This window comes from Schistocerca cancellata, chromosome 12 (assembly GCF_023864275.1).
Source record: "Schistocerca cancellata isolate TAMUIC-IGC-003103 chromosome 12, iqSchCanc2.1, whole genome shotgun sequence".
NCBI classification, from domain to species: domain Eukaryota; kingdom Metazoa; phylum Arthropoda; class Insecta; order Orthoptera; family Acrididae; genus Schistocerca; species Schistocerca cancellata.
In genome coordinates, this window is record NC_064637.1 from 21,183,732 (window position 1) to 21,208,873 (window position 25,142).

The following is a 25,142-nucleotide window of genomic DNA, read 5'->3' on the forward strand; positions in this document are numbered from 1 at the left end:
TCAATTTTCAGTAAAGATTATCTTTATAACAAGCACTCAAGATTAATCACATACAGTTTATGTTCCTCACCTATATCTACAGTAATGATATAGGCTGAGGCAGAAACATCAACTTACACGATGTACAGGCAGGATTAATCCCATTTCACTCACTGCCAAGGCACTATTCCAATATTGGAGAGCCTCTGCAATACTGATTCGAGTTTAGAAGTGGAATAGCAATGGGCTGAGGTGTGAACTGGAATTTGTATATGGGAGGGAGATTACAAGAGTATTCACTGCAGCTCTGGTAGCAGCGGCAACTTTGGCATAACATCAGCATGTCTGTGTAGTGAGCAGGAAACCCAGGATTCCAATTTCAGTACAGTACAAATTTTAGTTCATTGCTTTAACCTGCAGCATTACTGTAAATGCTCAACATGTCCGCTGCTCATCAACAATACCTGTGGTTGATGGACTGTGTCGTGAACAGCACTGTACAGCATATCAGTAGGCACAACGAGAAATTGCCATCTGATTGTACCACAGCAAGTTACGAGGGCAGTTTGAGAAGTTCTCAGAACGAAATAGAAAAAAAAAGTACTTACATCACTGAAATGTTTGTTATTTTTCAGTGTAGTCTCCTTGTAGGTTAATGCACTGGGTCCAACGATGTTCCATTGCCTTGATCCCATCTCAAAAATGAGTTTCCTACAGGCCTGCAAAACAGTTGCCAATTCCGGCCATCAATTCTTCATTTAAAGTGAAGCTTCATCCACCAAGAAAAAGTTTCAGTTTTTGTAAGATATGGAAGTCCAGTGGAGCTACATCAGGTGAATAAGGCAGGTGTGGCAACAATTAATGCCTTAGTTTGTGTAATTTTGCCATGGTGATGGTACATGTGTGCGGATGCGCATTGTCTTGAGGGAAGATCACTTTCTTCCTTGCTAACTTTCCTCCTCGGTCTTTTTGTTGCAATTTGTCCAGGATGTTAGCATAGTATTCTTCAGTAACTTTTTGCCCAGTGGGGAGATAATCTACAAGTACAAACAGGATCCCTTTTGCTTCCTAGAACACTAATGCCACGACCGGAAGGAGTGGCGGAGAATCGGCACGTTTCCACTGCTTTGACTGCTGTTTTTGTCTCTGAGGTATAGTAGTGCACCCAAGTTTCATCTGTGGTCACAAACCGGTGAAAAAATCCTGTTCGTTTCTCTTAAAACAGGCCAAACATTGTTCTGATATGTCCATTCTCGTGCGTTTTTGATCCAGCGTCAAGAGTCACGGCACCCATCTTGCAGATAATTCTTTCATTTCTAATTCTTCAGTTAAAATACGATATGCCCTTTCAGATGACATCTGGCAAGCGTGAGCAATTTCACACGCTTTGAATCCTCTGTGACCAATTTGTGTGCTTTTGCAATTATTTCTGGAGTAATGACGTCTCGGCTGACCATTGCGCGGATCATCTAAGCACTCCTGACCGAATGTAAATTCATTTGTCCACTTGGCAACTGTTGTATATGAAGAAGCAGAGTCCTCCAGTGTATTCTGGAAATCGGCATCAATGCCTTTGCTTTCATACCTTTCTGTACAAAGTACTTAATAACTGCTCGAATCTCAATTTTTTACTCTTCGCAAATTACTTTGCAGGAACAACAACAGAGCCACATTACCACAACAGTTTTTTCCCCAAAAGTACTGATGTGGCACGTGTTTACAGGCAACAGTCCAATGAATATATGTGATATGTGTTGTAATAGTGCTGAACTCTTGTGGTGATTCCGAAACTTTTCAATCCTCCCTTGTATTATGAGTTATCTTGCATTGAAAGCGTAGCTTGGCATGGAGCCATGAGGAGAGCAGATTTTGTTCCTCACACACTCTGGCTACTGGGCCGTGCGAGCCATGTCCTTGACTAAAGCTGCATGCAATACATTCCTCATACCCTCTACGAATCTAAGTAGTACTATTAAATATTAATCTATTTCATACTTTGTATACCAAATTCTATTGATAACACAACCATAGTGTTAAATTTTCAAATCAATAACCTCCATACTTCTGGAGATACAAACTTTTATTTAAAACAAACAGTAACGGTGCTGGCATTGTGAAACTGAATTACGGACCGTAAAGTATTCATCTTTTGTATGAACTGAAACTACAGCCATGGATGGATGGATGGAGAATGGCATACATAAGCTGAGAATGTGATATTTCATTAGAACTATGCAAATGTATGCATGAGAAAGTTTGTGCAATACGGGAATTTGCAACTTATGTCCGAGTCAGCTTGATTTTGTAAATGGCAGAAACGCAGCCAGAAGGGGTGTTGAGTATAAAGTTTGTTAATTATTTGTTTTGTGGAAAGGGATCATATTTTGTTTTCATTAAATTTTATTTAGTTGCCACCATACAACTGCAATCTGAATGCAACCGAGTTTGCACAGGCCAAACTGAAACGACAATTCAGAGAACAAAATGTTATGAGGGATATCTCTGCTGAGAAGGGGGAGAGGGGGGGGGGGGGTTGATTTGGGGGAAGGCACCAAATAGCGAGGTCATCAGTCTCATCGGATTAGGAAAGGATGGGGAATGAAGTCGGCCATGCCCTTTCAAAGAAACCACCTCGGCATTTGCCTGAAGCGATTTAGGGAAATCTTGGAAAACCTAAATCAGGATGGCAGGACACAGGATTGAACCGTCGTCCTCCCAAATGCGAGTCCACATTGCAAACCACTATGCTACCTCGGATATCTCTGCCGGAAACATGTCAAATCTCGCCAATGCTGCCTATCAGTCTATCACCAGTGAGGGTGGGAACCTTACTGTTGAAAATGTGAGAGCTGGAGGAAGATTACTGGAGGCGCATCAGTGTGATGAAAATTGCCGTTGACAACACTGTCATTAACACGTGTCCATCCAGCACCACCAAATCTGTCCACTAGCATGGACACAACCATGGACAACTGCAGTGGAAGCAACTAGTTTTGTAAGATTTTAGTTCTACCTACACATTCCTCATTGTTTTTGGAAGTAATACTTATATTGTAGTAATAACTGTTTTCAATTACTCAAACATTAAGGTGATGCTTATTCCATTTCTTTTATAAGCTGCAGCTTTAAGCTGGCTGTCCTATGAGAAGGAGGTGGGGCTTGTCACAACAGCTAATGTGCTACGAGCCGAATGCGAGCCTCTACTCCCAGCATTCTACAACCGGCAGCCAAGTGAAAGTTTGCGATCAGTAATTGCCTTGGTGTATAAATGCAATTTGTTTTATTTGCTGGGGATACGATCAGGTCTGGTATTATGATCTCCACAAAAAATTGCGACGATCTAATTCACTTACATGCTATGAAGTCAAGTCATAAAACAGATGCAGGAGTATCACATTCGTACTGATAGAACATGTTGTTGAAGTATGCTCTTTTCCTATGAGATTGACAATACATTTCCTATTTCAAAGAACTGCATCTGTAGTGGGATGAATGGAATAATGTGTTGTATATACTGAAGTATTCATTTCAAGACTCTAAACACATTTCTTCTGTTTATAAACAATTTGTTTCTTGTCTGGGAGAAAGTATTAAATTTTGGGGAAAAAAAGCAGTTTCCTAAGATTTAAGATAAATTTAAGGGTTGGGAAGTCTTTCCTTCTTTCCTGCAGATATTCATATGGTGTGTAGCATTGTGCAGACATGTAATATGGTTTGGACGAGAAGGAAGATTATATGGGCAGATCAAATAACTAATGAACTAAATTGGAGAAACAAGAAATTTATGGCACAACTTGGCTAAAATACCAGATCAGTTGGTAGAACACATCCTGAGGCACGAAGGGATTGTCAATTTTCTAACGGAGGGAAGTGCCAGGGGTAAAAACTGTAGGAGAGAACAAGGGATGACTACAATAAGCAGGTTCAAACGGATAGAGGCCGCATCAGTTATTTAGAAATGAAGATGCTTTCATGCGATAGGCAGCTGTGGAGAGCTGCATCAAACTTATCTTTTGATTAGAGACCACAACCATAACAGCACAAACATTTAAGTAATTTTTTCAGATTTTCAGTGACAGGGTGATAACATGCTCTGTTAATAAGACAACTGTCCACATTTCTTTGGGAACTATTCACAAAAAGTAATGAATCTGGGAAGTCTCGTAGTACTTACCATAGTATTCTGCACCAGACTATCAGTGGCCAGTTCAATATTAGATTCATTCTCTTTCAACTGCTTTTCCAGGGCTACGTTGTGAACTTCTGCCTCAATCAGTTCAGCATACAATCCTACATCTGGCGTCGGTTCAGGTGGTGCCGAGATGCGAGACTCCGCGAGTTTTGCAATCACCACCTCCTGTTCTGCTATAAATTTTTCGACCACGGAAGGAGTTTCTGATGGTGAAGACTGCTGCTCCTAGTAACAGAGAGTGTAGTATTATTGTACCGTATTTACTCGAATCTAAGCCGCACTCTAATCTAAGACGCACCTGAAAAATGAGACTCGAAATAAAGGAAGAAAAAATTTCCCGAATCTAAGCCGCACATGAAATTTGAGACTCGAAATTCAAGGGGAGAGAAAAGTTTTAGGCCGCACCTCCAAATCGAAACAAAGTTGGTCCATTGTAATACGAGACACAATTTAGGTCAAACGAATGACGATACAGCTACAGTAGTTTGGTTCGAGTCGTAAGCTTAGCAGTTAAGCTTTACCACGTAGCATTACTGCACTGTGTCATGCATTGTTTGTTGCATTCTAAAAAGAGAGAGAGAGAGAGAGAGAGAGAGAGAGAGAGAGAGAGAGAGAGAGAGAGAGAGAAATCATCTCATTAGCGAAACAATGGCAAGAGACTGCTGTTTGTTGTTACTTACACAGCTGCTTTCTTTGATAATGTTCAACAAGATTCAAATAGACTCCGTATGATAGAACATGTTCTGAACGAGAGTTAGGCGAAAATTTTTCTCTGTTTGAAAATCTTTGCGGCCACTTCTTTATTACATCAAATTCTGCACACAAATTAGAGTCATCTTAGATTTAAAAATCTAGTCACTTGCCGTGCTTCATTTCTGACTATCACTATTAGACATAAGAATAATACGAATATAAACACGACACGATACGTATATTCTTCAGCGTTTGCTGTTGTCTCACTCTAGTTTCGTAGTTTTAGGCAGACAGGACTTAAATGAGATAGCAGCAAACACAAAAGAATACATGGCAAAATGTTTATATTCGTACTATTCTTATGGTGAAGAGAATACTGTATGTGATTCAAATTTCATCAGGTTCCTATTAGCAACCATCTCTTCTCACAGGTAGGAAAAAATTCAGAACATAGAGTTGGTCATATTGACAAACATCCCAAACAGTCTTGCCAGTCAGATTTTCGTAGTACACTGAAAGTGTGCTACATTCGAAGATGAACAATACGGAATTTGTATTTACTTCGTTGGATAATTTAAGAAAATGCAGTGGTCGAAACTCGCGGCGGAGAAAAAAGCTCGTCTTCCACTATTTTCTTTTATTTTTTTACTCACGCAGAGGTTTTGGCGCCAGTATTTATCTTTGTGCCTACAAAGCATGCCTGCATAGCACTACATATATTCGATGGCAGAAGTTAGTTGTGGCGGCACGTACCAACATTTTTCATAACTTCCGCTTGCTTTGCACTCGATTCTAAGCCGCAGGCGGTTTTTCGGATTACGAAAACCGGAAAAAAAGTGCGGCTTAGATTCGAGTAAATACGGTAATTTCACAGGATTATTAGTACGACAAGAGAGAATTTTCTTCTTATGTTACCAGTTGCACGTTTCACTTATATATAACAATGTACCAACAGAACTACGAGGGCCCTTTTACACGAGCGGTCGCCATAACTTCGGCTATCTTAACACACTTCCTGTCCGACCAAAACTCCCAGCTTGTCACACATTACTGCTATAGCAGTTGAAATTTCAGTAATATTGATAGTTCTGATGTGAATGCCATAAATGAAATGTTACCTGTGTTCTGCCTCAGTTAATTTGTAGTTAAATTAGGAATGAGTTGAAAGGGTATAAGAACCATAATACAATTACCTGAGATCCCCTTTTGCTTTGCTAAGGTTAGCTTACCTTCTTCACAAAACATTGTAATATTCATTGAATATTGCAGCAGGAAACACTTCTTTTACTACATTTCAGTCCATAAACATTAACATTGTTCACATTAAATGACCAGTCTTTCCAATTTATGGGCTAGACACAATGTATCTTCTGCTTTCCTTTTTTGTTGCGAGCTTCAGGGTTCTCTGGGGCAGTGCTGTCTCTGAGAAGTGGTGAATCTCCACAGAGTGCTGTATTGTGGTAACCAGTTGCTTGTGGAAACAAGATGTCCGTCCTCCCGATTTCATGCACATTTAAACAAATTCTCTACTTCTCACTTATTACCCACTTAGCAAAATTCCTATGTGCTGATGACGATCACTCACTGGAAACATAGCAGTTGTATAAGTACTGTATGTCACTGGAATTTGGCTGCAATAATTACACATCTGTTTGAAACTGACTGACAATATTTCATTCAAAATAATTTCTATTGCTGTTTATACATTTCTCCCACCTCTCCAGCAGGCTATGAATGCCATGCAAAAAAAACCAACAACAACAACAACAACAACAGTAGTTCTTTCGAAAAGAACCAGTCAGTGAGACATTTTCATACATTTTCATATGAATTTAAGCGTTGTTCAGTAAAAGCGTGTCCCAGTGATGCGAATAGATGATAATAGGACGAAGCCAAGTCTGAAAACTAAGCAGCATGCCCTAGTATTTCTCAACTGAATGCCTGGGTCATTTCCCTGACCCATTTTTCTGTGAGATGGGGTGTTATCACGGAGCAATACGACTTGTATTTTTCCCTATTTTGGTCATTTTTTACTTAATTCTCGAATTAAATAGATCATTTATTGTTGGCAGTGATCAGTGTGATTGGCTTCACCAGATTTTAGCAGCTCATAATAGATGACATTCTTCTGGTCCTACCAAACAGAGTATCGTCTTTTTCCAAAGCAATTTGGTCTCACACTGGATGTCTATGGTTTGCCTGGATTCACATTTGATTTACAACACTTAGTATTCTCAAAATTATCCATTTTTCATCACCTGTCGCTATTTGATGGAGAAACGACTTTCTTTTTATCTGGTGAGTAGTATTTCCCAAGTGGTCTTTTGATCTGCTTTCTGTATTTCATTCAGTTCATGCTGAACCAATTTTCCCACTTTCTGCATCCTTCGCATAGCTTTCAACCAAAAAGAAATGGCTTTTTGAGTTCCATTCAATTGTTCTGGGGGTTCCTGTTGAGTTTGAGTATCACTGCCCATCATCCTCACCCACTCCCCATTATCTTCAAAACCTGCAATTGGTTGTCTTCTAACTTTTTTGGTGGTTTCCCACGCTCTTTTCTCACATCAAAAAAATGAATCTTGTCCGTAACTCTTAGTTTGTAAGCAAAAACTTGACAAGTTTACAGGTTTGAAACAGATACCGATGTACGGAACTTGGATTCGTGTGCACTGACATTCGTCATCAGCCGTTTCAGGAAGCAGATGGAGCTGCAGACGCGGTCTCACAGGCCCTACACTGATGACTAACACTATCTATAGGGGAATTCCTGTTTTATACTTCTACATCTGGTACAGGTAGTAAGTTATCACTTTTATGAAGTGATATGTTATAATAAGAAAAACATCATTAGCTTTGTCCAGTTACACTGAACTATTTTACTGACAACCTGCATTGACTCATAAATAGTCCTGTCTATGCATGGGGAGGAAACAACATTTTGGGGCACTGCTTTTTAAGACAACTGCTACACAACTGATTATTTTAACACAAAAAATTACAGTTGTCCTTATCCTACAGATTGTCTTCAACACCGTAGTGGTTTACTAGACGTGGTCCTGTTTGAGGTGGGATGCCGTTTTCTTCCTAGCGAGTCGAGGTGTGTTAAACTTCGACGCACACCATACCACTGCACAACTGGTATTTTTCCACATTAAGAGACAGTTGTCCAGAGGAGAAAGAGACAGTACGTGAAATGAAGGAAACATCAAGACTAAATGGGGATCTGTCCCATATCTTTGCATGTGAAGCAAGGAACTTACCCACAGAGCCACACCACTTGTGTGTCTAAACAAGCATTTCTCTCTTACAACTTAAATAGCATTCTCTGAGAAAATTCTCCCCGTGACAGAACTCAAAATACCAGTACAGAATGCACTAGCTCTTGCTCCACATCCACTGGCTTGCTCGAATGACTGCATGCTCCACCTGCTGCAGCCTATCCTCGACTTTCTCACTGCCTTATATTGTTTATCTGTTCTTAGTCTAGACAGCACAGAGTGAATTATTTATAGTAGTAGTAGTAGTAGTAGTAGTGGTAGTAGTAGTAGTTGTTGTTGTTGTTGTTGGTTGTTGTCTTCAGTCCTGATACTGGTTTGATGCAGCTCTCCATGCTACTCTATCCTGTGCAAGCAGCTTCGTCTCCCAGTACGTACTGCAACCTACATCCCTATGAATCTGCTAAGTGTATTCATCTCTTGGTCTCCCTCTAAGATTTTTACCCTTCACGCTGCCCTCCAAAGCTAAATTTATGGTCCCCTGATGCCTCAGAACATGTCCTACCAACCGGTCCCCCCTCCTTGTCAAGTTGTGCCACAAACTCCTCTTCTCCGCAATTCTATTCAGTATCTCCTCATTAGTTGTGTGATCTACCCGTCTAATTATCAGCATTCTTCTGTAGCACCACATTTCGAAAGCTTCTATTCTCTTCTTGTCCAAACTATTTATCATCCACGTTTCACTTCCATACACAGCTACACTCCATACAAATACTTTCAGAAACGACTTCCTGACATTTAAATCTATACTTGATGTTAACAAATTTCTCTTCTTCAGAAACGCTTTCCTTCCCATTGCCAGTCTACATGTTATATCCCCTCTACTTCGACCATCATCGGTTATTTTGCTCCCCAAATAGCAAAATTCCTTTACTACTTTGTGTGTCTTACTTCCTAATCTAATACCCTCAGCATCAACTGATTTAATTCGACTACATTCCATAATCCTCGTTTTGCTTTTATTGATGTTCATCTTATATCCTCCCTTCAAGACACCGCCCATTCCGTTCAACTGCTCTTGCTGTCTCTGACAATTACAATGTCATCGGCGAACCTCAAACTTTTTAATTCTTCTCCATGGATTTAAATACCTACTCCGATTTTTTCTTTTGTTTCCTTTACAGCTTGCTCAATATACAGATTGAATAGCATCAGGGAGAGGCTACAACCCTGTCTCACCCCCTTCCCAACCACTGCTTCCCTTTCATGTCCCTCGACTCTTATAACTGCCATCTGATTTCTGTACAAATTGTAAATAGCCTTTCACTCCCTGTATTTCACCCCTGCCGCCTTCAGAATTTGAAAGAGTATTCCAGTCAACATTGTCAAAAGCTTTCTCTAAGTCCACAAATGCTAGAAACTTATGTTTGTCTTTCCGTAATCTTTCTTCTAACATAAGTCACAAACATATGGCTCACTATTTTAGACGAACAGTGGGTAGCAGGTAGGTTTTTTAAATTAAAATATAGAACGTAGGTACGTTTGAACATTTTATTTCGGTTGTTCCAATGTGACACATGTACCTTTGTGAACTCATCATTTTTGAGAACGCATGCTGTGATTCCGATATTTCTACGGAAACCAAACTGATCTTCCCCGAGGTCGGCTTCTACTAGTTTTTTCATTCATCTGTAAAGAATTCACGTTAGTATTTTGCAGCTGTGACTTATTAAACTGATAGTTCAGTAATTTTCACATCTGTCAACACCTGGAAAAAACTTGGTTCACTTTTGGCCACCAGGTGTAAATCTGGCACTGTACCTTGTACGACAGTATGGCATCCGTGCTGTATTGACGAGGTGCTTTTTTTGTAGCTGACTGTGCAGTACATTCCCCAGATGGTGCTAGTGCTTGGGCTGTGTCACGAAAATTTTCTATCCCATGGTCAACAGTACGGAAAGTTTTGAGTTTTATTTTACACTAGTATCTGCACAACATCCAGACAGTGCAGTGACTGGAATCTCTGAATCAGCAGCATTCTGAATTTGCTCTTCGGTTTCTGGCACAGATCAAATTTTATGACATATGGCCTGACATCATATGAAGCAATGAGGCACATTTTACACTACAGGGTGCAGTGAATGCACAGCACAGCCGAATTTGGGGTACTGCTAAACCTTGTGTTATACTCAAGAGCCATTGTCCTTTCTGTATGAAATAGTGTAATGTGCAGTCGTGAGTACCTATACAGTGACGAATTCATATTATCGAGATGTCCTCTTACAGCACGATTCCTGCTTTGGAAGACAACTCTGTGGAAGCCACTGTTTTCATGCAAGATGGAGCAACATCTCGTGTCGCTCGCCCGATGAAAGATCTGCTTAATGCAACCTTCCGTGATCGTTTTATGTCTAGAGATTTTCTAGATGCATGGCCTTCGAGATATGAAACCACATGACTTGGTTCTGGGAAGATCTAAAATAATGTGTTTACCTGGGACACATTTGGTCTCTATGTGCTCTGAAGGCCAGTAAACAGAAATACGTTGCTCAGATTTTACCAGAACTGCTGCGGCCAACTGTCGATCGCATCATTTCACAGACACAGCATCTCGATGTCTCTGGTGCTCGTATTGAATGAATTGTGTAACAGATTAAAAATAAAAACAACGCTATGACTTTCTTGCTTGTTTGACCTTTTCTGCCCATGTCCCATTCCTAATCCATTACATATGGATACATTTCTATACATCTTTCTAACATTAACACTAGAGATGGGGGATCCGCTCTTGAACTAATTCATGGAGTTCAATCTTTCAAAGGAGTGAACAATCAGTGATTCAGAAAAAAAGAACGGTAGCTCCAAACGTTTCCCACGGCAGAGAGAGAGAGAGAGAGAGAGAGAGAGAGAGAGAGAGAGAGAGAGAGAGACGGAGCATATCAGCAGCGCCTCTGCTGGTCAGAGCACAGTGCACGCCACACAACACAACACAGCCAGCGCCGGCCTCTGACCTGCTTCTACCTTGGTTGCCTGCATTGTGCAGTGCCCCATTGGATTTCGTGTTTCACATATGCCGTGCCGTCTCTGTGCGTCGTCTGCCGTGTGCACTGTGCAGTGTCTGGCGCAGCTTAACTTCGCATCGCACTCTGTCGGCGATCGTTTCAGTCGCACGTCCTGCCCTCTGGGCAGTTGATGCGAGCAACAGGACAGAGAGCCACCTAGCGGATAACATAGGAACTACTTGCAAAAACCTGCTCGCAAGGGAACGGACGATTTGTCTCGGAGCGGGTGAGTTCACCGCTCCCCTCCACCCTCGGAACTCGCCCGCTCGACGCTCACCCCACCATCTCGACTCTAGCCAGAGCGTCGAGCAAAGCGACTCAGGTGTCACTCTGGTCTCTGCGGTCTCAGCTCACGCAGTAATACAGCTCGCGGCTCGACCTGCTCGACTCAGCGCCTCTGCATCGGAGTTCGTCCCCACTGGATATTGTTCTTCGTAGTAATACCGCTATGTATATTACATTATTATGTTATGTATACATCAATTGTTTTTATTTTATTTTTATTTGTTTAAACTGATTAGATTAGGTTCCTGAAGACTCCTCTTACTATAGGATTTTTATTATGGACACTCGAATTTACGCTTTAATTACGAGCGAACCGATAAACGTATCGCAAAATGTTATACACCAATATTTTCCTTGTTTTATTCTGCGTAAGGCTATATGCAGCACTTTCGTTTTACAGTCAAATTTATATATTTTTTTCTTATTCTGGTACGGATTCTGCGATTTTAGGCGTCTTCGAAAGGAAACGTTCACTTTAAAAATATATGGCTTGCGGTGTATTTGTATGAGGTTAATGAAATTTTAATACATTATAGCCAAATATATTGTTAATGTAAATCTCAAGTTACATCATTTTCCGATCACCCAAAAAACCACGATAGTGCAAAATAAATCAATAATCAAAAACTTTGTCATATCGTGGAAATTTCAATAAACAATACAAAATTCTTACTCATTATCTGTGTTACTTCAAAATAGGATCAAATAAGATCAAAATACAGGTATAGTACTGGAATAAACCAAGTTTAAAGGGCAATGTGGCTTCCATTTATTTTCTATTGTAAATGAGTGGCGAGTCATGAAAAAGAGCTAATTCATTTCAGGGAGTGAACAGTTCTGATCCAATCTCTGAAAAGAACAGTTTTGCCCATCTCTAATTAACACCACCACATTTGCGTCTGGTGGCCAAAATTTGAACTAATTTTTCCCACGCATAAATAATTCCACCTGAACATGTCTACAAAGTTTCACTGTCATGTGATGATCACAGCCTACACTGGACCTCTGTGGATAGCTGCAGTTCCTCTCCTCTTGTGCTCTCAAATGGAGGTAGGGGCAAAAAACTGTTTCCGTACAAGCCCTGATTAATCTCCTCTTAGTGGCCCTTACACAAGATGTATATTGGTGGGCAGTAGGGTCATTCTCCCATTTCTCACAAATTCCAGTTCTATAATCTTTCTCAGTTGTGATTTCCTGAAAGAATGCCTCCTTGCCTCCAGGTATTGCAATCTGAGTTCACAGAACATTTGCGTAATACTTGTCTGTTAATGGACCGATGTCAAAGAATAGCTATGTAAGGTTCTACCTGTATATGAAAGCTCTCTGCAATGTTGCCTACAGTAGGATCAGGTTATATAAAAAAATGGAGAATGATACTTTCTAAGTCGAGATGAGAAGTGGCTTCCTCTGCAACACCACTAAAGTGGTTTTCGCACACAGCTTGAGAGGGAAACACTATGCCAACTTTGTGAGGAGGATTTTTCCTGTTTTTAGGAATAGTATCATAATGAAATTGCTCTATGAATCTAGAAGATATGAGAGGGGCAGGGGGGGGGGGGGGGGGGGGGGGGGGGACAGATTTCTTTTATGAAAGTACCTTTGCTGGCACACTGAACGGGCAAATAACTTAATGAATGCAGCAAGGTAACACCCTCAACAACCAAATACATACAGTTACATTAACAACAAAATAAATGCTATAGTAGACCTCTTCACTTACCTGCTTAGCATTCTTGCCGTACGATGTGATGCAATTACTGTCACACATTAGCTTCATGCCATTCTCAAGCTGCTGAGATGCTGCTTTCACAGTCAAAGTTAGGTTGTTCAGCTCACGAATTTCATGTAGCAAACTTGAAGCTTTTTGATCTGAAATAAAACGGGTGTCTAATACGAGTAACTGAAAGCTGTAATACTACAAGTCCTACAACGACCACACTTCCTCCTAGACCAGGATCATCTACGCGAAGACTCTACACTCTACATGCATCAATCATGCATCACTCGTGTTGTGAATGAAATATGCTGTTGAAGGAATAGAGAGAAATGCTCTTTAACTTAGTTGCTGAACAATTGCAGGAGGAAGCAAAATTTCTTTTACACATGACAATGTTACTGTCAAATGGAGACTAAGGGAAACATTCTTGGCAGGGTAAGTTGATAATTGCAGGAAAGAGGGAATAACTAAGTTTATAACAAACAGCATCAGTATTGTATGAGGTTATTTAATAATACTAGCATAGAAAGATAATGATAACAGAACATTTCAAACATGACCTGGGTGAAAATAATGGATGTTAATCTACACAATAAGAACTGGGTTGTCATGTTCTTTTAGAAGACCTCAAACATTCCTTGAGTGTTCAAACAAATTTCGGGCTTGCAGCTGCTCGTCGTCCAATACCTCGCACGATATTTCAGCTAGACACCTGCCAGTCATCTTCAGGTGAGCCGTCGCAAACTGGCGAAAACGTCCTCCGTTCCGCAATATATAGCGTACTGTAACTATTCTGCACATGCGCCGAAAACTTGATAGATGAACCACACTGCCCGCCGGCAGCGCCCTCCCTGGTGGAATAGTGGAACTCAGTCGCCCTCTGCATTGCCGTTTGCCACGGCCGTTGTCGCACTCTGTCTTCTTCGATTTGAGCAAATCGTGGAGATGATGGGATTCCGTGCGCTGTCCAACTGGTAGCCACTGTCACAGTTTAACAGATTTTCCGCCAGTTGTATTTCTATGGATTCTTTAATAATGGAGTCCCAGAAAGACGATGCTGTGAACAAAATCATTGTTTTCTCATACTCCATTGAATGTCCAATAGAAATACAACGTTCAGCAATAGCGGACTTGCTTGGCTGCAAAAGGCAGGTGTAACGTTGATGTTCAGTGCAGCGTTCTTTCACGGTGTGTGTGGTTTGACCTATGTAAGCCATACCACATTGGCACGGTATCTTGTAAATTCCGGCCTTTCGTAGTAACAGACTGTCCTTAACTGATCCCACAAGGTCCGCAATCTTCGATGGTGGGCGGAAAACCACTTACCTGAAATTTTCGGAGGATTCTTTCTATTTTAAACGAAGTGTTGCCAACGAAAGGAAGAAAAGCTAAAGATTGTTCCGGCTTGTTCTCCTCTTTATTCACTTCCTGCTTCTTAGTTTTAACTGTTAGTGCCCTGTTAATCTGCCGGATGGGATATCCATTTTCACTGAATACTGTCTTTAGATGGGCGAGTTCTTGAGGTAAGCTATCTAGATCTGAGACAGTATGAGCTCTATGAACAAGTGTTTTAAGCAAACTCATGGTTTGCGATGGGTGATGGCAACTCGATGCTTGCAGGTACAAATCAGTACGAGTGGGATTCCGGTAAACTGAATGCCCTAGAGAACCATCATTCTTCCTTCAAACCAGGGCATCCAAGAAAGGCAAACAACAATATTTCTTTATTTCCATGGTGAACCGGTTGTTGCTATAAATGGAGTTGAGGTGATGTAGAAACTCCATTAATTTATCTTCTCCATGAGGCCACACTATGAAAGTGTCATCCACATACCACCAAAATACTGTTGGTTTCAGAGTAGCTGATTCAAGGGCTCTCTTCAAAATCCTCCATAAAAAGGTTGGCCACGAAAGAGACAGGAGGCTACCCATGGCGACACCATCAGTCTGTTCAAAATAATCTTGATTAAACATAAAATAATTTGCAGAAAGAGCGTGCCTGAACAAAGCAGTGATATCAACAGGAAACATGTTACCAATCAGTGTCAAAGAATCTGCAAGAGGAACTTTTGTAAAAAGTGAGACCACATAAAAACTTACTAGAAGGTCTACACTGCTAAGACGAAGAGCCCCCAGTCTACTGATAAAATATGTGACGTGAGCACTTGCCTACGAAAGGTCTCAGTAAGGAAGTGAGATGTTTAGCTAAATCATATGTAGGAGCTCCAATGTTGCTCACTATTGGACACAGTGGAAGACCCTCTTTATGAATCTTTGGAAGGCCATACAGTCTCAGAGGTACACAACCATGTGGTCTTAACCTCTTGATGGTCTCTTGCGGTAAGGAGGAGGAATTTAATAGTGCTGAAGTTTTTCATTGCACACGTCCTGTAGGATCGTAATCAATCCTCCTATAGGTAGAGTCACTTAGCAGACCATACCTCTAGCCTTCTAAACACCACAAGGTAACAGGGCACTAACAATAAAGAATCCTCCGAAAATTTCAGGTAAAAGTGGTTTTCCGCCCACCATCGAAGATTGCGGACCTTGTGGGATCAGTTAAGGACAGTCTGTTACTACGAAAGGCCGGAATTTACAAGATACCGTGCCAATGTGGTATGGCTTACATAGGTGAAACCACACGCACCGTGAAAGAATGCTGCACTGAACATCAACGTTACACCCGCCTTTTGCAGCCAAGCAAGTTCGCTATTGCTGAACATTGTATTTCTATTGGACATTCAATGGAGTATGAGAAAACAATGATTTTGTCCACAGCAACATCTTTCTGCGACTCCATTATTAAAGAATCCGTAGAAATACAACTGGTGGAAAATCTGTTAAACCGTGACAGCGGCTACCAGCTGGACAGTGCACAGTATCCCATCATCTCCACGATTTGCTCAAATCGAAGACAGAGTGCGTCAACGGCCGTGGCAAACAGCAATGCAGAGGGCGACTGAGTTCCACTATTCCACCAGGGAGGGCGCTGCCGGCGGGCAGTGTGGTTCATCTATCAAGTTTTCGACGTATGCGCAGAATAGTTACAGTACGCTATATATATTGCGGAACGGAGGACATTTTCACCAGTTTGCGACGGCTCACCTGAAGATGACCGGCAGGTGCCCAGTTGAAATATCGTGCGAAGTATTGAATGATGACCGGCTGCAAGCCCGAGATTTGATTGAACAGTCAATTCGCCAGGAAAATTTTAAAATTCACATTCCTTGAGTACTCACCTTTCTTCATCCACATATTCTGTTCTCTCCAACTGCAGTTCTTTGTGATGTCTCTCTAATCTCTTCTCACCTTTTTTCCAACATAACCAAACACTAGACTGTCTCACTAGAGGAATTCATAGTTTTGAGCACTGGGACATTTGTCTGACTAACATCTATCTAATGTTACTGTCAAGTGACAAGCTTTTGGAACTTGGGAGAGTATGAACCACAAACTGGTTATGAAGAAAGCTATGAGTGATGAAGTGGCATGTGCTAATAACTCTTACAATGTATCTGTTTCACGGAAATGAAATCAAAAGTCATCATCATCTCCGTTATGGAACTGCCTGAAATAACTAATTGTGTTTCTTTATATGTCGTTGACATTGTTTTGAAATGTTACTATTGTCCTCTGTGATTCTGCTGGTTTATCACTAGAAGTTAGTGGAAAGTAGATGCCCAGCAAATATGACAGAATATAAAAAACAAATATCAGTTGGTGCTACAGCAAACCAATCTTCAAATTATATGTTGACAATTTTTATGCAGTGTTTCATGTTTTTCATTGTCCTGAAAACTAATGTCTTGGTACGGTCCTATTAAACAACCAGCTCCATATTGCTAACAGAAGACTTACAGTTACAATCAGAATAAGACACCGCTGCATCACCATTTTGTTACCAACTTCTGAATATTAATCTTTCATAGAGTGCTAAATATTTAGGCACTGTTTGAACAATTTTATGAGCCAGTACAAATGTAAGCTTCAACTATACAGGGAGGTCCATTGATCATGACTGGGCCATATGTCTCTCGAAATAAGCATCAAACAAAAGAACTACAAAGAACGAAACTTGTCTAGCTTGAAGGGGGAAAGCAGATGGCGCTATGGTTGGCCCGCTAGACGGCACTACCATAGGTCAAATAGATATCAACTGCATTTTTTTAAATAGGAACCCCCACTTTTTATTACATATTTGTGCAGTACGTAAAGAAATATGAATGTTTTAGTTGGACCACTTTGTGATAGATGGTGCTGTAATAGTCACAAACACATGGCTCAATTTTAGATGAACAGTTGGTAACCGGTAGGTTTTTTATATTAAAATACAGAACGTAGGTACATTTGAACATTTTATTTCAGTTGCTCCAATGTGATACATGTACCTTTGTGAACTTATTTCTGAGAATGCATGCTGTTACAGCATGATTACCTGTAAATACCACATTAATGCAATAAATGCTCAAAATGATGTCAGTCAACCTCAATGCATTTGGCAATACCTGTAACAACATTCCTCTCAACAGCAAGTAGTTCGCCTTCCGTAATGTTCGCACATGCATTGACAATGCGCTGACGCATGTTGTCAGGCGTTGTCAGTGGATCACGATAGCAAATATCCTACAACTTCCCCCACAGACATAAATCCGGAGACGTCAGATCTGGTGAACGTGCGGGCCACGGTATGGTGCTTCAACGACCAATCCACCTGTCATGAAATATGCTATTCAATACCGCTTCAACCGCACGCCAGCTATGTGCTGGACATCCATCATGTTGGAAGTACATTGCCATTCTGTCATGCAGTGAAACATCTTGTAGTAACATCGGTAGAACATTACGTAGGAAATCAGCATACATTGCGCCATTCAGATTGCCATCGATAAAATGGGGGCCAATTATCCTTGCTCCCATAATGCCACACCATACATTAACCCGCCAAGGTCGCTGATGTACCACTTTTCAGAGCCTCTGTGGATTTTCCGTTGCCCAATAGTGCACATTATGCCGGTTTACGTTACCGCTGTTGGTGAATGACGCTTCGTCGTAAAATAGAACGCGTGCAAAAATCTGTCATCATCCCGTAATTTCTCTTGTGCCCAGTGGCAGAGCTGTATACGACGTTCAAAGTCGTTGCCATGTAATTCCTGGTGCACAGAAATATGGTACGGGTGCAACTGATGTTGATGTAGCATTCTCAACACAGATGTTTTTGAGATTCCCAATTCTCGCTCAATTTGTCTGCTACCCGATTCTCGCTCAATTTGTCTGCTACTGATGTGCAGATTAACCACAACAGCAGCTAAAACACCTACTTGGGCATCATCATTTGTTGCAGGTCGTGGTTGACGTTTCACATGTGGCTGAACACTAACTGTTTCCTTAAATAAGGTAACTATCTGGCGAACGGTCTGGACACTTGGATGATGTCGTACAGGATACTGAGCAGCATACATAGCACACGCCCATTGGGCATTTTGATCACAATAGCCATACGTCAACACGATATCAACCTTTTCCGCAATTTGTGAACAGTCCCTTTTAACACAGGTAATGCATCCCGAAGCAAATACCATTCGCACTGGCGGAAAGTTACGTGATACCACATACTTATACGTTTGTGACTATTACAGCGCCATCTATTACAAAGCGAAAAAAGTGGTCCAACTAAAACATTCATATTTCTGTACATACTACACGAATATGTAATAAAAATGGGGGTTCCTATTTAAAAAAACACAGTTGATATCTGTTTGACCTATGGCAGCGCCATCTAGCGAGCCAACCATAGTGCCGTCTGGTTTCCCCATTCAAGCTAAACAAGTTTCGTTCTTTGTAGTTTTTTTCGTTTGACGCTCATTTCATGAGATATTTGGCCTAGTCACGATCAATGGACAACCCTGTATACACCTTTTCATTCACATAATACTGAATAATTTCCTTACTTTCAAGCTGTTAGCCCATCACGCAATGTCAACCAAGAAATAGTGAAATCACAATGTGTAGATTGCCGAGTATGACTGTTTTTACCTTCAAAATATGGCAGTTATAATGCTTTTATGGGATCAAAGGCTGTGTCTACGAAATTGCAGACAAGGCCAATACAAAAATGACAGATTACATTTCCTGAGGACAAGCTGACATTGTCACCTTTAATTCCCATGGCAAACAGACATTACCTGCTGTGTCATGCTGTGGGGAAAAGGGGAGGGGGTGGGGGGTGGGGTGGGGAGAAGACTCAGCACCATAGCCAACTGTGTGATTGTCTTTGGCACTCCTCACAAAAGTGATACTGTTTGCCTCAATGACACCTTGGAGGTGGGACTTAATTGGGCATTATATTCCGCCTGTTACTCTGCCTTTTCATTTGGCATTAGTCAAGTTTTTTCAAAGCTTTCATTTCACCAGTCAAACAGTCCTGACACTTTCTTTGGCTGTGTGCACTGCATAACCTTGACAACAATGTCACTGACAAAGTGGCTACATACAGACAAGACTTCTACCAGAACTTACAGAAAGCCCATCCTTGTCATTACTTCTGAATAATCACATCTCCCTGGAGAAATGTAGGACCATATGAGGCAATACTGATCCTGCCATTTATCTTAGAAGATTGGTTAAAGAAAGGCAAATCAGTGTTTATAGCATTTGTAGATTTACATGAATTCTTTTGACAAATTTGACTGGAATACACTATTTGAAATACTGAAAGTTGTATAATTAAAAAATGGAGCAAAAGACTATTTACAACTTTTATAAAAAACCAGAATGCAGCTGTGAGTCTGAGGACACGAAAGGGAAGCAGTGATCAAGAATGGAGTGAATCAGGTTTGTAGCCTATCCCCAATGCTATTCAATAGGTAGACTGAACAAGCAGTGGAGGACAACAGAAAAATTTGGCAAAGGAATCAAAATGCAAGGAGAACAATTCAAAAATTTGACATTTGCAAGCAACACTAATTTTGTCACACATTAAAGGTCTCTGAAGAATGGTTGATCACAATGAATGTGTCTAAAAGGAGTTGTAAAATGAAGACAAAAAGTGAAAATGATGCATTCCTGGAGCAAAGAACTATCTAGATGTTGACATGAAATCACATCTGCTACAGTGCTGCGGATCTGAGAGCAACTGTATAACTCCTATCATCTCATCGAATTGATCACGGTAGACAAGATAGTTTAAGTATAATACACTGAAAAGGAAACATCTTTGAAATGAGTATATTTATTATGCATGTATTTTTTTATTACCAATGTACTACTAGTTCCTTTATGGTTGATCACAACAAATTGTGAAATGTTAGTTACATGTTCTTTACTGATGACCTTCAGTCTCTCTCTCTCTCTCTCTCTCTCTCTCTCTCTCTCTCTCTCTCTCTCTCTCTCTCAACCCCCCCCCCCTCCTCCCCGCTCTTTCTTCAACATCATGCAACATGTGGGAATGCATAACACTGGAAATTCCTGGATGGAATAATGCATATATGTCGATGTGAAACCTTCCAAAAAGATTTTCAGATGATGTCATGTGGCTCTGCTTCTAAGAAAGATATTGGATGATTGCAGAGATGCCTATAATCTTCTGACAGAGTAGCAGCACATCAATTACACTGCAGTAAAGGAAAAACTTTCTAGCAACCATCAAAGTAGTATTTAAGCAGTCTATCCTTTTAATGGTGCCCATGTCTATATACTTTTAGCAATTCCTTTGCCTGAATTCTCATACATTTTTCTCCAACTTTAGCACTTTCTGTAGCACACTCTCAAAAACAGTTTATGACACCATTTGAATGATCACTACTGGGACTGAATTTCAGCAGTATGGTGGTATAAATATTGAAACACTACTAGTAATAGTAATATTAATAATAATTAAAATCAACTATTGCATATTACAAGGCATTAACTAACCAACATTGGAAAAGACGTACGTTTTTCTTTGATCTCTCTTTTAAGAGATTCTATCCTCTCCTTTTGTGCTAATTCCTTTGCTTTCTTTTCCTGGACTTCCATTTTTAATGCTTTGTATTCTCTTAGCAACGCTAACCTTTCTTCTTCCTTTGACTGCAAGAAATAAAATGCAGCATTATTAATAATTAGTTGTTATTTTTGTGGGTTTGGCTTGAATGTAATGACAACTGGACTGATAGACCAGTGTCAGTCATCAGATAGCTGTTTATGGAAGACAGACATACTATATAAATATTTTCAATAAATTTAGTAAACTGTCTGTCAGTGCTGAGAAATATGGAAAACAATCAACATGCAAAAAAGCTCAAGGTGATGACTCATCATACAATTTCTGAGATTTCCAGGTTGAAATTCCAAATTTTCCAGAAGTAATTTTTTGTTGTATGTGAGAGCAAGTTTTATTTATCTAACTTCCATGGCTGCTAATTAAACACTTTTAGTTGCCACTTGATTTAATGGTGGTTATTACACATTGAGCTAGCATTGTAAACAAGTTTGCTAAGAAATATGAATACAGGGTGTGCATCAAGACCGGGAACACTTTCAATTATTTACTGCACAAGAACCAAACACTGTACAGATATCATACATATGTCATTTTGAAGAGAAACTCAAAGTCTCTCTCTTCCCCCCCCCCCCCCACACACACATATATATACAGCCATAGCGTAGTTTGGCAATTTGCCAATAGTCAGTGCTAGCCAAAACACGGCCGTGTTACAGAAGGGGACAGCTGCTTCATGAAATGGCTACCCCAATCGCCAAATCGCACTGTGAGAGCCTTTTTTTTCTATGGGGACAAATTAATGATCTGGTGTACGTACTGCTTCTACCACTCAACGTAGAAGAGCTCCGGGAGAATACAAGAAGTGACTGCCACACTGGTACGGGCATGGCAAGAATTCTATTACCATATTGACATCTGCCGAGTCACTCACGGTTTGCATACTGAATGCTTGCAAAAAAACGCACCTTTCAGAGTTTCTCTTGAAAATGCAATATGCATGACATCTGTACAATATTTAGTTCGTGTGCAATAAATAATTTAAAGTGTTCCTGGACTTTATGTACACCCAGTATAATGTTCAATATGAATAGCATGTTCAATATTAATACTCTGTAACAACAGGAATATGTAATAATTTACTATATATTTTATTCATACTGAGAAAAGTTATTAGAACACAGTATGAAGGAAAGGTAAAGTAGCACACAACAAATTTACTAATGAATTTTTATTGTTCTACAGTACAAAAAATACTCGCCTCAGTATTCAAAAATAGTGTCAGCCAAAACCAAAAGAATGTCACATCAGCTTTAAACTGATTTGGAAGTGGTATTTGAAACAAAATGGTTGAGAATGTCACAATGAAAGACTATTGATTCAAAAGGCTCTAAGCACTATGTGACTTACCTTCTGAGGCCATCAGTCACCTAGAACTTAGAACTAATTGAACCTAACTAACCTAAGGACATCCTACACATCCATGCCTGAGACAGGATTCGAACCTGCGACTGTAGCGGTCGCTCGACTCCAGACTGTAGCGCCTAGAACCGCACGGCCACTCCGGCTGGCGAAAGACTATTCCAAGAAATATTTGAATGAAGGTAATTCAGACATAATATGGCACCACATTTGCTTACAAATTTTACTGAAGATAAATGAAATTAAAAAGCACTATGTTACTCTACATAACCTCCTTCACTGGACAGTGCACTTCTTAGCCTATGTGTTCATACATCGGAAGCAATTCCCTGAAGTTGTCAGTGAATTACCCCAACTACTACCACTTTCTGTAGCTCGAGCACAAGTAATTTGGCGAGTTTAGAATAGGTGCATTTCACCACTTCACTGACCCATGCACACTGGTGTGCAGTGCTACAGAGGGGGAGAAGAGAAGTGGGCAGAGGCAGATGGAGGACAGCAATTAGGGAAGATCGAGGCCTGGAGGTTATGGGAGAGTGTTCCAACTAGTGCAGCTATGATTAAAACAATTTATTACAGAATAACCATTTGACATAATAATTTACTAATATATAAGAAACTATCAGCCTTGATTGCGGTAATGAAACCAATCTTTACCTAGGTTTCAGCCCAAATAATTGACCCGTCTTCAGAATATATACCTGAATCTATAATTTGTCTAAGAGGGCATGTCTTATTTCTAGACCATGCCCTCTTAGACAAATTATAGATTCAGGTATATCTTCTGAAGAAGGCTCAAATATTTGGGCTGAAACCTAGGTAAAGGTTTGTTTCATTACCACAATCGAGGCTGATAGTTTCTTATATATTAGATTATCACAATTGCTGACTGTGCTGCTATGTTGAAAGTACATAATAATTTACATTTGATGCCGTTACTAGTTACTAGTTTTTTTTAGACCACTTATGTTAGTAAACCTCAATGTGTGCTCCCTCGGTAGCTTGGAGAATGTTGAGGTGGTATTCACGTTCCCACCAGGTGTTTCGTAACATGTATTCTGTCACGGTATCCACAGCAACTTGTATCCTAGCCTTCAGTTCATCAATGTCAGCAACTGGTGTGACGAAGACTGTCCTCGATATAGCCCCAGAAAAAAAGGTGAAGGGGCGTAATATCTGGAGAGCAGGGTGGCCAGGGTGTTGGACCGTTCTTTGCAAGCCACCGATCCGGAAATGTTTCATCCAGGAAATCACGCACTATCAAAGCCCAATGGGGGGTGCTCCATCTTGCTGGAAAAGTATCCACGGTCTATATTCTTCTAACTGTGTGGCAATGAACTGTTGCCAAACATGGAAGTAAATGTTAGCGGTAATGGATTTTTCCGTGATGAAAAACAGACCAAAAACCTTGTTATGCATGAGGCCACACCAAACATTCATTTTTTCACTGTTTCACAGTAACTGTACAGTAGCATGTAGAGACTCTGAACCCCTTGTATGGACATTATGCCTCGTTACCATTCCACTGACACGAAAGGTGGATACATCAGTAAAGAATATGCGATTTAAGTAATCATTAGCACCATCAATCCTGTTTAGAATCTCAGCTGCAAATTCAGCATGTGTCAGCAAATCATTCGGTTGCAAGGCCTGCAAGATTTGCACTTTGTAAGCACACAACCTAAGCCTTTCACGAAGAATCTTCACCACACTTGCTTGCGATATTTGAAGTTCACAAGAAGCTCGACGAGTCGATTTAGACGGACTCTGTCAAAATGATTGTCTAACACTATCAACAGTTGCATCACTTACACAAGGCCTGCCACTTCGAGGACGATCTTCAACACTGCCCGTTTCGTTAAACTTTGCATACCTCGCTTTACCGATTTAAAGTCAGGAGGGCTGCGTCCATAGGAAGCCCGAAATTTACGCCGAACACCGACTGGTGATTTCGTTTTGTGAAAAGAAAGCACACATTGCTCTTTCACCTGCTCTGATGCCATTTCTCCAGCAATTAACGTGACCTAACAGACCGCATTGGTGTTGTGGAGCACTAGCACCATCTACTGGTCGCAACAACTAGTAACACTAGCCTATGTAACAGCATCAAATGTAACTTATTATGACAAATGGTTATTCTGTTATAATTTTTTATGATCAGGGCAAGACTTTGCGCTCACCCTGTATTTCTTCTGTAACCCAACATTTCTTTACAGTCACTTTCGTTGCCTTTATGTCTGTCTGTTCAACTTAAGTGACTGCCCTTTTTTCGAAAGTTCATTCCTCTTCAACTGAACTGCCTACTGTGAATTTTTTGTCACAGCATCTACAGCCTTAGATAACCTCTAACACATCTCGCCCATCCTCAGTGCTTCAGTATCCAACTCCTTCCACTTTGATTCTTCCAGAAGATTATCTTACACTTCTCTCTACTCTTCATTACTCAATCGTGATCCGAGTATCTGCATCTGGGTATGCCTTAAAACCCAATATCCGATTTTGGAATCTCTTCTTACGATCCAAGTGCATCTCCTCCTCTAATAAATCATTAACAGTATATTCGCTATTACCAGCTGAAATTTGTTGCAGACAGAGCTATTGA

At 40.5% G+C, this 25,142-nt stretch overlaps 3 protein-coding genes across 4 annotated transcripts in view; 1 reads left to right on the forward strand and 2 right to left on the reverse strand.

The window, feature by feature from the left end:
• LOC126109584 (uncharacterized) overlaps nt 1–25,142 on the forward strand; it is a 239,864-nt gene that overhangs the window by 180,069 nt on the left and 34,653 nt on the right. The gene's annotated exons all lie outside the window — the stretch shown is intronic.
• The window catches only part of LOC126109576 (uncharacterized), a 558,983-nt gene that overhangs the window by 34,370 nt on the left and 499,471 nt on the right, over nt 1–25,142 (reverse strand). The gene's annotated exons all lie outside the window — the stretch shown is intronic.
• LOC126109579 (coiled-coil domain-containing protein 144A-like) overlaps nt 1–25,142 on the reverse strand; it is a 343,757-nt gene that overhangs the window by 34,280 nt on the left and 284,335 nt on the right. Inside the window, exons 3-5 of one of the 2 annotated variants that reach the window (XM_049914613.1) lie at nt 21,075–21,207; nt 13,147–13,295; nt 4,154–4,396 (exon numbers count right to left, since the gene is read on the reverse strand). In XM_049914613.1, the coding sequence (XP_049770570.1) occupies nt 4,154–4,396; nt 13,147–13,295; nt 21,075–21,207 (525 nt within the window). The remainder of the gene's footprint in view (nt 1–4,153; nt 4,397–13,146; nt 13,296–21,074; nt 21,208–25,142) is intronic. The other variant, XM_049914612.1, reaches the window with a different exon arrangement.